This window comes from Chlorocebus sabaeus, chromosome 12 (genome assembly GCF_047675955.1).
Source record: "Chlorocebus sabaeus isolate Y175 chromosome 12, mChlSab1.0.hap1, whole genome shotgun sequence".
In the NCBI taxonomy this organism is placed as follows: Eukaryota; Metazoa; Chordata; class Mammalia; order Primates; family Cercopithecidae; genus Chlorocebus; species Chlorocebus sabaeus.
In genome coordinates, this window is record NC_132915.1 from 107,017,910 (window position 1) to 107,032,705 (window position 14,796).

Sequence of the window (14,796 nt, forward strand, 5' to 3'; positions counted from 1 at the left end):
GACCTGTAGACTTGTCGCCCTCAGGGACATTCAGAAGTAGTGAGGCTTGATCTTCTTCTACCTCCCTTCTGCCGCTCTGTTTCCAGGCAGCCACCTCCCGCCCCTGTACCTGGATGGCCATGTGTTTGCAAGTCAGCCCCGGCTCGTTCCTCAAACGATACCTCAGCAGCAGAGTTACCAACAGGTGACAGCAGCCAGCGAGGTGGCCTGGCTGGGGGTGGTGGGGAGGAGCCAGCGCAAGGCGAAATTGGCTTGCTCCATCTGCTCATTGTCTGTCTGGTTTTCCGTCCCCCTCACATGTGGTGACCAGCACCTGGCCCACCAGGAGACATGTGTTAAGTGAATAAACAAGAGACAGGGAAGAGGAGTGGAGTTGGCTGCTCCAGACTCTGCTTAGTTTTCCTTTCTCAAAGTTCTCCCTCCTGTGTCCTAGCCGGGGAATTAGCTAAAATGGAATTTTCTTTGGTGATCAGGTATCCTTCTGATGAAGAGAAGAAAGGCCTAAACTCCCAGGCATGGATGCATTAGAAAGAGGTAGTCTTAGAAATGAGCAGGCGTTGGTTCCTTATGCCGGACTGGCGTACTTTCTGTGCTGCCAAGGGGTGATGTTTGGAAGTCTCCCCTCTAACGCTGGTGCTGGGTCTTTGGGATGGTTCAGCCGCCCCTCAGACCCGTGTGCCTGCACAGCCATGACAGTGGACTTCCAGGCAGAATCTGCTCCGAGTGCAGGCTTGCTGATGGAGGACGTGATCTCTGCTGACCTCTTTAAAAACATGTTCTTAACTGCTGTATTGTTTGGTTTTCAAGATTTTGGTTCTTGCATAACTGGGTCAGACTGCATGTATCTTTGTTTTGTACGTCGTTAAATTCAGCGTTATGTTTCTGGGACTCACTGTTGATGTATGTGCTAGAATCCATTTTTGTTGCCGTATAGAATTCCAGGGTAGGGAGATGCTGCGGTTTGGGGCTGCTACCAGTTTTTCATTATAGGCTTTATCCCAATAGCAAGGGAAGCCCAGGAATGACATGCTGGCATTTGAATTTTGGGCGGTGTTCCAGCAGCCATGTGGAGAGGGGCAGGGGAGGTGGGAGGGGAGGAGTCACCTGGATGGTCCTTGCGGTTACCTCCACCACCCCGTTTTCCTGTTCACAGGCCGCCGCTGCCCAGCAGATCCCTATCTCCCTTCACACATCTCTGCAGGCACAAGCTCAGCTTGGACTGAGGGGTGGGCTTCCTGTGTCCCAGTCCCAGGAGATCTTCAGCTCCTTACAGCCCTTCAGGTGAGCTCAGGTACCACCTTGTGGAGCTGGCAGCTCACAGCCAGGGCCTCAGCCCTGTGTGCAGCCTTTGTCCTGCGGCTGTTTGGTGCTTCTCTGCTTTGGGGCAGCGGGGTGGGGAGGGGTGGGGCTTTGCTCTGGATCACTCTTCAGTCCGTTGTTAACTGTGCTCTAGGAGAGGCCTGGGGTGAGCTGATATGTGGCAGGCCTTGTTTTGCTTTTCCATATCATCTTGCCTCCTTCCCTTGCTCCTTCCTCCTCCTCTCCCTTTGACTCCCTGCCTCCTCCCCACTGCGGGCTGCTCCGTCAGTGTGGCTGCCAGTCATTGTGGCTGATGTCCTGTGCCTCGTACAGCCTGGATGTGTTCACTTGTTTAATCCAGCAGCATCAGTGCCATCTAAGAGCTTGTTCTCAGGCCCCATCCTGGACCTTCTGAGTCGCGCTCTGGGAGTGGGGCCGGGGATCTGTGTTTTAGCAAGCTCTCTGGGGGATCTCTGAGGGGTGGGACGAGATCCGCAGCTGGGCTCATCGACCTGATCCCGACCATCTGTCTGGCTTTTGCAGATCTCAGGTGTACATGCACCCCAGCCTGTCACCGCCCAGCACCATGATCCTCTCTGGGGGCACAGCCTTGAAGCCTCCGTACTCTGCGTTCCCAGGCATGCAGCCCTTGGAGATGGTGAAGCCGCAGTCTGGCTCACCCTACCAGCCCATGAGCGGGAACCAAGCCCTGGTCTATGAGGGCCAGCTCGGCCAGGCTGCAGGCCTGGGTGCCTCCCAGATGTTGGACTCCCAGCTCCCACAGGTCAGGAATTCAGTCACTCCACCCAAAGCCCTAGGCTTTTTTCCTTCGCGACCTTGCCTTTTCTTTCCGCCCGCCTCAGTGTGTGCTGGCCTATCATGCTGTTCGTTGGTAGCCACCGTGCCCGCTCCTCAGTGTGCGGGAAATCAGCCTTTTCTGAGTAGCCCCATCACCTCTTTTTTTCTTTTGGACAGAGTCTGTCGCCTAGGCTGGAGTGCAGTGGTATGATCTCGGCTCACTACAACCTCTGCCTCCCGCATTCAAGCGATGCTTCTGCCTCAGCCTCCTGAGTAGCTGGGACTACAAGCGTGTGCCACCGCGCCTGGCTAATTTTTGTATTTAGTAGAGATGGGGTTTCACCATGTTGGCCAGGCTGGTCTTGAACTCCTGACCTCAAGTGATCTGCCCTCCTTGGCCTCCCAAAGGGCTGGGATTACAGGATTACAGGTGTGAGCCACCACCCCTGGCCCCTCATCCACCTCTTTATTCTCAAGACTTGGCTGTGCCCTAAGCACTGCCTGCTCCTGCAGCCCCCAGATGGGGGCTCCTTCCTTTCTCCCTGCCCTTGTGCAGTAGGGTGTGGAATGGGGTAGGAGTCCTGTCTGCATAGTAGTTGATGCTTCTAGACTCCTTCCTTCCTCCCTGAAACCCCAGCTTTGAAGCCCACACCATAGACTGTGCCTGACAAGCCCTCCACGCTGCTATGGTGCCATCACCACATCCAGCGTCTGCTGTGAAATCTTCCTTTCCGTTGACCTGTGGGCAGCATTTGGCACCTTTGAGGGTCACCCTCCTTGTCTGGCCTGGCTTTCAGTCTGTCTCCACTCTCCTGTTCCAGTTCCTAGTGGTTTTGATGTCTGCAGAGATGACCCTGGGTCTTTGTGCCATGGACCCTGTCCACGCAGTTTGTACCCTCCTCGCCACTGGTGCCCTTGTTCACTTGGGCCCCTGCTCTGTGCAGTCCTCTCTAGGCTTGGCCGCTCCCGGTAGCTGTGGCTCTCGCATAATCTCAACTTTCAGCGTCCCTCTCAGTTGTCACCTCTGGCTTTTTCAACTCCCTCTAGTGACCCAACTTGAAAATTCTTTTTTTTTTTTGAGATGGAGTTTCGCTCTATCACCCAGACTAGAGTACAGTGGCTGGCACAATCTCGGCTCACTGCAACCTCTGTCTCATGGGTTCAAGGGATTCCCGTGCCTCAGCCTCCCGAGTAGCTGAGATTACAGGCGCCGACCACCCACGGGCTAATTTTTGTACATTTAGTAGAGATGGGATTTCACCATGTCAGCGAGGCTAGTCTCGAACTCCTGACCTCAAGTGATCCACCCACCTTAGCCTCTCAAAGTGCTGGGATTACAGGTGTGAGCCACCACGCCCAGTCTCCACCACCCACGTTTTTGTCATTCTCCCACTTGGCTGGGCTTCTTCCTCCCCATCAGCAGGTCCGTTGAGCCACATGGCCTTTGCATTTCATCCAAGCTGTGGCTCTGAGTCAACCACCACCCTCCTAGCAGCTTTTCAGACTTGCATCTTGCCCCTCGCTGCCTCCCATCCGTGACCTCCCTTTCTGTGTCACCCAGGAAACAGAAGCAGTGACAGTCTCGAAGCCCCTGTGGCCACATCCCTGCCTGGGTGCTGCCTGTGCCCCTGGGGGGCCCCACCCCAGCAAGTCTCCCTCCCTTTCATGCATCGGATGGCCCTTCCTGTCAGTACACAGACGAGTTGCAGTGCTGACCCCGTAATCCCACCCCCCACAGCCCTTGAAGCACTGTCTTCACCCAGTTACCAGGCCGTCACTCCTGGCTTTCCTGCTGCCTCAGACTTCCTCCTCAGTCTCCTTTGCTGTCCCCTCTCCCTCCCAGTCCGTAATGGTTGGCATGCCCCTGGGCCCTGCTTTGGGCGTCTTTTAAGAGTCATGGCTCTAAATTCCTCCATCTTCTCCTCACTCCCAAATGGACATCTTCAGCTCAGATCTGTCCCTGGAATTGAATGTGAAATCCAATGGACTTTCCAGCACCTCTCCTGTGGTCTCATGACATCTCAAGACTCATCATATCCAAAACTCAATTTTCCTCCCTGTCCTTCTGCTTGTCCAGTCCATGTCCTCTTTGGCTCCCTGCTCCCCTCACCTCACCCGACCCTTCAGCGGGCCTCTCGGCTCTGGCTTTAAAAGCATTCAGAATCCAGCTGTGTCTCATCCCCTCCACCCCCGCTCCACGCTGTCCAGCTCCTGTGAGGGCTCCTACCTGGCCTCCCTGCAAGTCAGATCATACCCCAAGTCAGCACTCTCAATGGCAGCATGTCCCCATCATCTTCATCCTGCACCATGTTGGTGCTCCAAGGAGGAGCATGGTGTTCTCCGGCTCTGGCCATTACACGTCTCAGTGATGTAATTCCAGTAGATCCTTCTGACCCTCCACTGTGGACTCAATAGCAGGGAGATGAAGAGGACAGTGACTGAGAGACCAAACGTGGCCCAGCCCTGCTACCCCATTGTGTCCCCCTGTCCTTAAGAGTCTCCAGGCCCACATCTCCCCCTCGCCTATCTTGTTCTAGTTAGTTAGGCCCTGCAGCCACCCTGTTCTCCTGTCACAGCATGCTTCAGAGGACCCCCACAGCCCAGAATCCAGCGCAGTCTTGTTTTTACCACCCCTTGATGCAAAACAGTGAGAGTCTTGAATGTTTGTGCTGTACAGAGGAATGCAGAGATATACGTCTGGCGCAGCTTTCATCTTTTGGGATTTGGCTTGGCCATTACTTCTGACTTTCCTCACTTGTCCTCTCCTTGCCCACCCCGCGCTGTGCGCACCCACAGATCTGGTGTGCACACACAGATCCTGTGCCACTTTGCACCCTGAGTGTCCTGCAGCTGTGTCCAGCGTGTGACATGCCACCCTGGCAGTGTGCAGGCCCATGTCGGACAGGGCCCTGCCGCTTCCCCAGCACCTCGTATGCTTTTAGTAAGCACTTGCTGGACAAAGGCAGAAAGGGCTGAAGATAGATGCAGCCCTTAGCAGAGATGTGGATGAGACACACTTAACGCTGTTAGCTCCTGTGCCTGCAGCCAGCTTCGTCTTGCCTGTTTTCTCACCACCTACTCCATTCCAGCAAGAAGACGTGCCCCTGCCATCGAAGGTGTGAAATCCTGGGCGATGTCTCCTGTGCTACAGTAGAAATCAGAGCGTGTCCTGCTGTGTGCAGGCTTTGCTTTAGTTCTTCTGAAGTGTATGAATTTGAAGTACATGTGCAGTCGCTCTTTGGTGTGTGTTAGGGGTTTCTCGTAGCATCAGTCGGTCCCCCTCCTGACTGTCGTTGTCACCCAACAGCTGACCATGCCACTGCCTCGGTACGGCTCGGGGCAGCAGCCGTTGATCCTGCCCCAGTCCATCCAGCTGCCGCCTGGGCAGAGCCTCTCTGTTGGGGCCCCCCGAAGGATTCCTCCGCCCGGGTCCCAGCCGCCAGTCCTGAACACCAGCAGAGAGGTAAGGGGACCCATCTGCCTCTGACCTTAGGGAGGGGACCTTGTGTCACCAGCCTTTTCTAGCAAGCTAAGTACCCCTGTGTGGTACAAAGAGCCAGTGGCTTGGGTGTGTGCAGGACTGTCAGGGCAAAAAGGAAGGTGACCGTGTGTGGGGCCATCACACAGGCAGGTCCTGGGGACTCTGAAGTTGTCGACGGCTGAGGGCCAGGAACCAGCATTCCTCCCCGGCTCCCCAGGAGGCCCTGCTGTGGACGGCCATGCTTCATTGGCTCTCCCACCTCACTTTAAAAGGAACAAAATATTGTGATGGTTCTTGCTTTCGAAGAAGCAGCCCTCTTGAGTCTGGCTTGGAGGGGAGGGGCTTGCAGATTCCTCTAGAACAGGGGTGCCCAGCCCCTGGGCTGCAGAGCTGTCCTGGTCTGTGGGAGAATTGTCTTCCATGAAACTGGGCCCTGGTGCCAAAAACCACTGCTCTAGAAGATGCCTCCCTGGGAATTCGCACGGCCCTCACTGCCTCTGCCCTGGGTTGTTCAGTGAGTCTGTGTGGTCCAGCTGTGTCCAAGGCCTCAAATGACAACTTGTTGCTGCTTGGTCTCTCTAGCCCTCTCAGATGGAGATGAAAGGCTTCCACTTTGCCGACAGTAAACAGAATGTCCCTTCAGGAGGCCCCGTGCCATCACCACAGACCTACAGGTAAAACCACTCCCTGGGGACTGTGTGCTATGAGCTGAGCAGTTGCCAGAGCCATGGCCCGGTGACTCAGAAGAATCTGTGGGCCTGGGGAGAGCCACCAGATACCTGGTCCCTCTGTGGGCCACGTGTCACTGTGGTGGTTCGGCACGGGGATGCACTTGTGTTGCAGTTAAACGTGGGGGAGTGAGGAATTAGGAGAGTGGTTTTGGCTTTAATCATTATAAGATGCTCTGGATTGGGGAGCTTCCCGGAAAGGTAGGAGAAGGAACGGCTGACATTTAGTAGGCGTCAGGACTGACGTGACTTCCCATCAGATCCGAAAACAGGACCCACTGGCCACAGGGCTGCATCCTGGCAAGGGGAGAAGCAGCATGGCCTTTCCCAGCGTCTCTTTCCTCGGACTTGCCCTATGACCCCTGCCAGGGGACTTTTTATTGCTGGGCTTGTGGGGCCATTCCTTCCACACTACAAACCAGCACCCTCTTTTTGCTTCCTTTGTATCTGTCTCCACTTCCAGCAACTGTCTCAGGGTCCCCTTAGCTGGATACTCAGGTGGCTCTGTCGGATGCCGGTGAGAGCCTCTGGTCCACTCCCTTTTCTGCCCGTGCTGGTGTGTGAAGGCAGCATGCGCTGGCCCCGGGCTCTGAGGGCTTGTACAGTCCACCCTTGTTACATGTGGGAGAGTCCTGAGACCCCTTTGTGTTTATAAATGAGTGAAACAGACCTGCCTGACCCATGGTGCCCTGTGAGGTTAATACCATCGCTGCAGGCGCCATGAGGTGTCCCCACGACTACACAGGTCCTTGCAGACCCGAGGAGTGCTCTGCAAGCCGGGCCCCCATGGTCTGCAGGTTGCTCCGGCTGCGCCCCCTCTGCCCCGCTGCCGTTTGCCTGTCTTCCATCACGGCATTCCACTCTTGTACCTTCATTTCCAGAGAAAGGGGTTTTTGTGAATTTTCCTCCCATTCTTTCTTTTCTGTTCTTATTTTCACTCTCCTGGCTTCATTTATTTCTGTTTTTAGTACATTTTGTTTTCCTACCATGTCTATCATATAGACCAGAACATCAGGACTGTGTGAAAAAGATAGCTGGACAGCACCGACCATGGAGTGGAACTGGAAGGAGGAAGGCAGCTGTAGGTCTCAGCAGACGCTGTCCTGCTGCTGCCACAAGCAGATTCCAGAAGCCTCAAAAAGGCAAAACCCAGAGAACAGAGCCTGACAGGACAAGAGTCGCCTGTGTCTATGTAGTTGTAGGAATGAATGGCAGCAGATTATTCTTTGGAGCATATTTAGACAGTGGAAGCCTTAAACTAGTAGCTTTGTTTCTATGGTGTTTTAGGGGGGTTGGGGAATTGCTATAATTGTGTAAAGCAGTGTTTCCCAAAGTGTTCTGGAAATAGAGCTGCCGAGACGTGCGCTGCAAAAACAAGGGTTCCCTGGTCAGGTCCTTGGGGGAGTGCTGTCCCCGGGGTGGCCTGCTGGGGAGGGTATTCACCACACAGAGGCTGAGCGGCCCTAGGTTGAGAGTCCTGTTGAACTCTGCACACGGCACTTAGGCTTTTTGACCGCAGACTTGTTTTCCACGTAGCACCCACAACATCCCTGGGAACTAACTAGTGGTCAGTGGGACACATTTAGAAGTATGTTGTACATTTTGGTTCCCCCACCCCTTCTTCTAAAAAGTTAAGACTAGAACAATACTCGGCACAGTTCTGGCTCAGTGTCAGGCTTCTAGGCCTTTTGTCTGGGGCACTGCATCATGTTGGTCCAGACCCTGAGACAGCCAGTGTTGCTTTCTGCACAGCAGGACAGCCGTTCCCACCTGTACAGGGCCTCGGCCTCCCTCTCTTGTGGTGCGTCTCCTTGAGCTGTCCTAGAGGTGCTGGGGTGGTCAGTGACAGCCACCCCCTCACCATTCTGCGTTCTGGGCTGTCTTAGGTCTATGGTTGTTTTCCATCCAAGAGATCCACGGACCGTCCTGAGCACGCGCCTCTGGCCACAGGCCCTTCCTTCCTTGTGCCTCCTCCGTGTGCTAGGCTTTGACTCCATTTCTGTGGTGACACGTTGTGTATTCTCAACCCCTGCCTTTGGTTTTTTCAGGCCTAGCTCTGCTAGCCCCAGTGGGAAGCCCTCTGGATCAGCAGTTAACATGGGCTCTGTGCAGGGACACTACGTGCAACAGGTAGAAGATGGCTTTCCAGACCCTTCAGCCCTGGACACTTAGGCCTGTCTCCAAGCGCCAAAAGAGAAGGGACTGTCCAACCTATCTGAGCGCTCCTTGTCTAAAGAGAGCCATGCCCTAGCGGTTAGAGCACGGAACCAGGAGCTGGGCCATCCGCGTCCCTCCTGGCGAAGGCATTTCTCTTCACGGGCGTCTGGATCCTTCCTTGTCCTGCAGAGAAGGGAGGATGCCGATTCCTCTGAGGAGGTGGTGCTGGAAGGTGGACCAGCCCTGGCAGGTCGGGGCTGAGGTGCCCTGGGAGACTCGGTTAGGTTTGGGGGTCGGCTCTAGGAGCCCGGGTGCGCGCGCTGGTTCTGGTCAGTGGTGTGTCTCGTTTTTGTCTTGGCCGGGTGGGAGCACAGGTGAAGTTAATTTTACCCATATAATGAAAAGGACATCGCAGTGTATTTTCCTGCAGGCACTATTCTCTTCTCTGTTCTCTAAAACATGCTGGGGCTCAGAGCTTAGGCCCCTCAGACCTGGGTTTTTAATCAGTCACTGTGCCTGGCTGGTAGAGGTGGGCAGTGATTGCTCTCATTGGTTCCCTTGGGGGTCATGAGAGTTGTGTGGAATGAGCTTCTAAAGCTTTCTTCCAGAGTTCAGACCTGGTGGGGGGCAGATGCGCTGACTGCTCTGTGACTTCCCTACCCTACTCCCTGTGGAGAGCCACAGACCAGGGGAGCCCTGACTAGGAATGGGGCCCCAGGAAAAGGTTACAGAGTGGGAGTGGTAGGGGGTTTGGCTGAATCGCGGCCAGAGATCTGTGGGAGCCAAGTCTGCCTAGGGCCCCAGCAGACAGTCGGGGGCTCCGAGACGTGCAGGGGGCACTTGGATCTACTCGAAGGGGCTTTTTTGCCTGCGGGGCAGGAGGTGCACTGATTTGAAAAGGTTCTTCCAGTTGGCCTTGGGACCAGAACTGCTTCCGCCCTGGGATGTGCCATGGCGGAATTCTTTGTGGAGGACCCGGTGTCTTCCTGCCTCTCCGAATCACTGCACTCAGGGCTCATGGGGAGGGAGCAGAGAGGGCACTCACGCCACTTTCCTTACTAGGAGGAGGGTTTCTAAGTCTGGTCCTTCAACCAAGGGACGGACGACTTAAGGGAGCTTTCCCTGCATCTCAGGAGCAGGAAGGGAGTGGTGGGAACTGTGTGTCCAAACACGCTTCAGCGCCAGGGTCACTTTGTTTTTCCCATTCATCTGTCCAAAGGCAAAACGAGTGGATGAGAAACCCAGCCTGGGAGCCGTGAAGCTGCAGGAGGCCCCCTCGGCTGCCTCCCAGATGAAGCGAACCGGAGCGATCAAGCCTCGGGCTGTCAAAGTGGAGGAGAGTAAGGCCTGATGGTGCCTGCTGCCACCTCATGTCGCCCCACTGGGGATGGTGCCGCCATGCGGCCTTGACATAGCCGACACTCGGGAGCCTCACCAGATCCACCGTCCAAATGCCTGGCCCGGACTGAGAGACCTCCCTCCTCTCCACTCCCGAAAAGCTCCGTTGTCAACCAGCTTGCACCCGTGGATACATGGCATTGACCCGCTTGCTTTGATATGAAACAAAAAAGCAAACGACACCTTCATCCCATCTGCTCCCACCGTGACCGTGGAGTGATGCCTCCCGTGCAGTGCAGATCCGCCCTCCCTGCCTCCTCCCTGTCCTGCCGCACAGCCAGGGCGCCTTCTCAGCAGTGCTTCCGGCCCAGCCGCCCATTCCTAGGCACAGTGGTTTGGCAGCAGGGTCATTTTACTTTGAGGCTTTTTGTTTTAAAATGTAGCCAAGGTTTTTACAAAGGGGAAAGGAAAAGAAAACAGAAACGCAAGCTCCCTGTGTATAGCTGAACTTTTATATGTTTCTCGCCAGCCCCTGCCCTCCCTCCTATCTCTAGCCTCTGTCCTGTTTAATTTGATATGTCACTGCAGTACCTTAAGAGACGACTCTTAAGAATGCATCCCCTCCTGATTCCTCAGCTGGTTCATCTTTGAGGTTATTTGCAAAAGGAAATGGAGGTTCTCGAGGGCACCCGTTGCGAGCACTCTGGTGCCTGGCTCCCCGCCTGGGAAGCAATGGGGTGCGCAGAGCAGCAGGCAGGTGGCGGCAGGGGGGTCACAGTTGGGTTCCAGCTCCTGGCCTGATGAGCCCAGGGTGCCTACAGGCAGCCCATGAACTTGATGACGGTTTTAGCATGAGAATCACACAGGGTCCCTGTCCTGAGCTGCTCTGAAGCCAGTGGATGTGCTGAGCACTAGAGACCAGTCATGGAGGTGGCTGCTGGTGGCTCCCAGGCTGGCCCAGATGGGATGAGCTGAGACACCACAGGCCCATCCCAGGCCCCGTGCCCTCTGCTTCTGGGGCTCCACACGCTGCCCCTCAGGGGCACTGTGTTTCACGCACTCTTTCCTTGAAGCCTTCTGTAACCTGTTGTTTTCCTTCCTTCCTCTTCTGGAGCCTGCTGCTTTCTCTGGACCCGTCTCCACCTCCCACACAGCTCGTCGCTTGGTGACGGAGGAGTGGACCTGCGTGTGGTCCCCAAGTGAGGCCGCTGGGAGTTTGTCCTTTTCCTCCTTTGCTTCACTCCCAACGGCAGACCCAGGTTGTCAGGACAGGAGGGCCTGAGCTAAGCAGCAGGCATCAGTCTCATTTGTCTTCAGATGACCGGGGCGGGGGACAGGGTGAGGCTAGGTGAGGGCTGACCAAGGTCCAGAGGGCCTGCGCAGTCTCTGCAGGGGCAGCTTCTCCAGCCAGAGGCTTGTGTGAGCCATCGTGTGCTGGGCTTGTCGTCGTTAAATAAGAAACAAGGAAATCACTCCAGATTCTGTCATTCCGAGGAAAGGGAAGGGGACAGTTCAAGTTTCTTAGCTGTTCTTAGGGGTCACTGAGCGTCTACCTGCTTTTCCAGAGGAGGCCAGCTCAGAACACTGTGAGGAGAAGGCCAGGGATGCACCCCCCCGAGGCTGTCCTCGGCGTCTCACGGGTGCAGGACAGTGCTCGGGCTTGGGCTCTTAAGCTCTGTGTCTAGTGTAGAACATGGGGAAGGAGCATCTTAGGAACTACTAAAGTAACTTCTTACTGCTCTCACAATTCTAAGGAAGTGGGAGAACGGCCTCCTACGAACAGTGCCCACCCCAGAGCTGCCTGGGAAGGAGCAGTTTTACTGAAAGCTGCTTTACTGTTCACCTGCATCTTTCAGCAGCTCCCCTCCTGCCCTCACCTGGTCTTTTCCCTCTTCATCCAGAGTCTTTACGCTGGAGTCCTTTCCCCAGGGGCTGTCCACCTGACAGTTCCGCGCATTCCCTACCTGAGCTGCGTGTCTGCTTTCCCTTCTCCCACTGCAAGCGGCTGCTTGTGGGGCCTGGGATGAGCCCTCTTTGTCCCTATCCGCCCCCCTTGCCAAGCCATTCCTGGGTGAGTCCAGGCCTGCGGGAGCCACACATTCATCTCCACCTGGACACTTGAGCCACATGGCGAGACCCCTCCCACCTGACGCGGTGATGCGTATGATTTGTCGAAAGAAAAAGCCTCCCGGATGCTGTTAAAAAGATATACCCTTCAGGTGAACCTGGCATCAGACCCACAGTACTTGCTGTTTGAGAAAAAATAAAAACAAAAAGGTCACCTGTTCTCCAGCCCTTTTCTCTTACCCGGTATTTCCTTCCTTCCTTCTCCCCGACCCCAAATAAAAAAACAAAAAACACTAGAATTTATTTATATGTATTGATGTTGTAGGTCTAGATGAAAAAAAAAGAAGTAAATGTTTCACTGCTCTATTTATATATAATGTCTGAATTAATTCTGTGCAGGAAAGGCCAGGAAATTGCATGTGAAGTTCGGTGCAGTCACCACCTCTGTGTGACCTGAGCTGCAGTCTCTTCGCTGAGCTGCAGATTTTAAATGAGACTGGGGGCTGAGGGCAGGCCTCAGGCCTCCCAGCGCCCCAACCCCTCCTTGGTCTGATGAAATGCAGTTCTTAGTGCAGAGACGTTTGAAGGTGCAATATCTCTCTTCCTTTCACGTGGTTTGAGAGCCAAGCTCACGGTAGTAGGACTAGGGTCTTATTTTGTTTTCCAACCCCCATCTTCAGAGCGCAGATCCATGCAGAGGCTTCTGCCAGGATACCACGGGGCCTTGGTGGGAACAGGTGGAGACTAGCACTTGCCTTTTCTGCTGCTGAGTGGGGGGTCAGAAGCCACTCACTCTTGCCTGCTCAAGTTGCCCTCTTCCCGATGCTGGCAGCTCTGCCTTTGCCATCGGGGGTGCGGCCCACTGCTCAGCAACCAGTGGCCTTGTGGTGGTATTTGTCCACTGTCCGCTAGAGTGGGATGAAGTCCAGAGTGTGGGTGTGCATCTGAAATGCTCATCCACCCACTGGGGACTTCAATGCCAGCTGCATTCGGTTTGGTTTTCTTCACTGTTGGCTTCTCCCCCCAGTTTTTTTTTTATTTAAACCTTTGTATTGTTTTCAAACTTGGAATTCATAGACACTCTGGCTCTAGGTTCCTTAAGGGGGAAAACAAAGGATGACTTTATCTCACATTCAAGAAAATCAGTTCAGTTCCAAAGCTGTGGTCCTTCCAGCCACTTCTAGGGACACTGGGGTACCTTGTTAAACATTGACATCAGTGCTCTCCAGCCGAGCTGTCGCCCTCCTATCTTACGGATCTGCCTTCCGGATGGTCAGTGACGCCTTCTGGAAGCTGAGCGCACACAGGTGCACGGCCGTGCTGTGGCGTGGCGTGGCCTGCGGCGGCAGCATGACAGCTCTGGTGGAGCCTGCTCCCTTGCCATTTGGTTCCCCTCTGCCAAGTAACTGCAGGCTGCCCCTCAAATCTTCATTTGTCCCTTTTCACTTCCTGCAGAGCAAGCCTAGGTTAGAGGGTCTGCTGGAAATGGCCTTTGAAGACCAAGGATACCAGAGTGTGTGTGCTCTGTCATACTCTGTGATGAATGGGAAACATAGGCTTCCAGAAAGCCAGCTCTCTTCTGAAATGTGACGGACCTAAGCAGGAAGTCATCCAGGACAGGAGTGGCTTGGTGTTGGAGATGGACGCTGTTGCCCTGCCATGCTCCACCAGGGCCACCAGTGTATATCTGGCTGGTGGTCTTCGGGCACGTGAGACCTGCTCTTCACTGTCTCTACCCCAATTGGTGGCCTCCAGGATGGTAGTGGCACCCCCAGAGCCCCCATCTTCAGCATGTTCTGGAGCCTCGGAGTGGAAATTCCTGCTAAGGCTCTGTGTGGACACCTTTCTCCCATGATCTAAGGGGGACACTGTACTCTTAAGCTTTTGACCTCATGCCTTGTGTAGTAAAAAAGGATTTGGGGGTTTTTGTTTGGTTCCTGAGAGGGTTGTGTTTTGTTTTGTTTCCTTTTGTTTATGTTTTGGCCTTTCCTCTTTGTCTTTCCATGTAGACCAGATATTTGAAAGGGCAGACGATGGCTAGCGGTGTAAGTGCAGCTTGTTTAGATGTTATTTCGGGAAACTCACCTTGGATGGGAAATGGAATCGTGGATTCACCAGGCCGGTGCTGGCACACTCAAACCCTCGCCCTTTCCCTCCGGTTCAGTACCTATTGTTTCTCCTTTCAAATATGTGATTGTACTAGCTCTTTCCATATGAAAGAATTCTCCTTATTTAAATAAAAAAAGTGTAAAAAGATAAAGCTGAACATGCTTTCTCAGGTTGTACATCCCTCTTTTCTTGGTAATTTGACCAGAGAAAACTACAGATCAAAGCGTTCTAATTTTACAGAGTTCACATGGCAATTAGGAGTGGCACGGCCGAAATGCCTTAACAGAAGCTGTATGGGTAGAGAAGGGATTGAAACCCGTGGTTAAGAAGCATCTTCCAAATGCTGCAGCATCAAGCGCTCTCCACTCTCTTCCCATGGGTGGCATCCGGCTGTGTGCAGAGCCTGCCTGCGGCCCCGTCACTTGCCACGAGAAATGAGCTGGTCAGAGGAGGTCAGCATTTGATGTGGTGTGTGGTGGTGTCACTTCCAGCAGTGCTTTTGCAGGAAGTGGAGGAGGATTATGCTGTGCTTTGGGGTGGGGAAGGAGCAAGCCAAGCCAGGCCTGCGGCAGCGAAGACTAAAAGGTACGAATGAGTTGAGGCAGCAGTTCTCGGTTTTGCCATTGCCTCACTGTGTGACCTGGGGAAAGAGTCAGTCTCCTTGATCATAAAATGCAGACTGTAATGGTATCGACCTCATGGGGTAGTGCAGATTCAAAGTCACCAATAGCTTTTAGCTTAGTGCCTAGAACCAGCTAAGAAAACTTACAAATTACCTCCAAGAAATAAAACGCTGTTTCCGTGAGAAACACCAATCCC

At 54.2% G+C, this 14,796-nt stretch overlaps 1 protein-coding gene, 1 non-coding gene and 1 pseudogene across 13 annotated transcripts in view; 2 read left to right on the forward strand and 1 right to left on the reverse strand.

Moving 5' to 3' along the window:
- Window positions 1–14,134, forward strand: part of PRRC2B (proline rich coiled-coil 2B) — a 128,560-nt gene extending 114,426 nt beyond the window's left edge. For 9 of the 12 annotated variants that reach the window (XM_008005896.3, XM_073022024.1, XM_073022026.1 and 6 more), the window contains exons 26-32: window positions 87–184; window positions 1,154–1,281; window positions 1,843–2,083; window positions 5,405–5,560; window positions 6,161–6,252; window positions 8,355–8,436; window positions 9,683–14,134. In XM_008005896.3, coding sequence (XP_008004087.2) covers window positions 87–184; window positions 1,154–1,281; window positions 1,843–2,083; window positions 5,405–5,560; window positions 6,161–6,252; window positions 8,355–8,436; window positions 9,683–9,814 — 929 coding nt within the window. In that variant the 3' untranslated portion in view covers window positions 9,815–14,134. The remainder of the gene's footprint in view (window positions 1–86; window positions 185–1,153; window positions 1,282–1,842; window positions 2,084–5,404; window positions 5,561–6,160; window positions 6,253–8,354; window positions 8,437–9,682) is intronic. The other 3 variants (XM_037994036.2, XM_037994037.2, XM_037994039.2) reach the window with 1 other exon arrangement.
- LOC119622356 (small nucleolar RNA SNORD62) lies at window positions 4,458–4,543 on the forward strand. The gene has a single exon (XR_005239010.2). It is a non-coding gene; the product is annotated as a small nucleolar RNA SNORD62 (small nucleolar RNA).
- LOC103239734 (uncharacterized) lies at window positions 10,266–14,081 on the reverse strand (annotated as a pseudogene).
- Window positions 14,135–14,796: the final 662 nt, after the last annotated feature.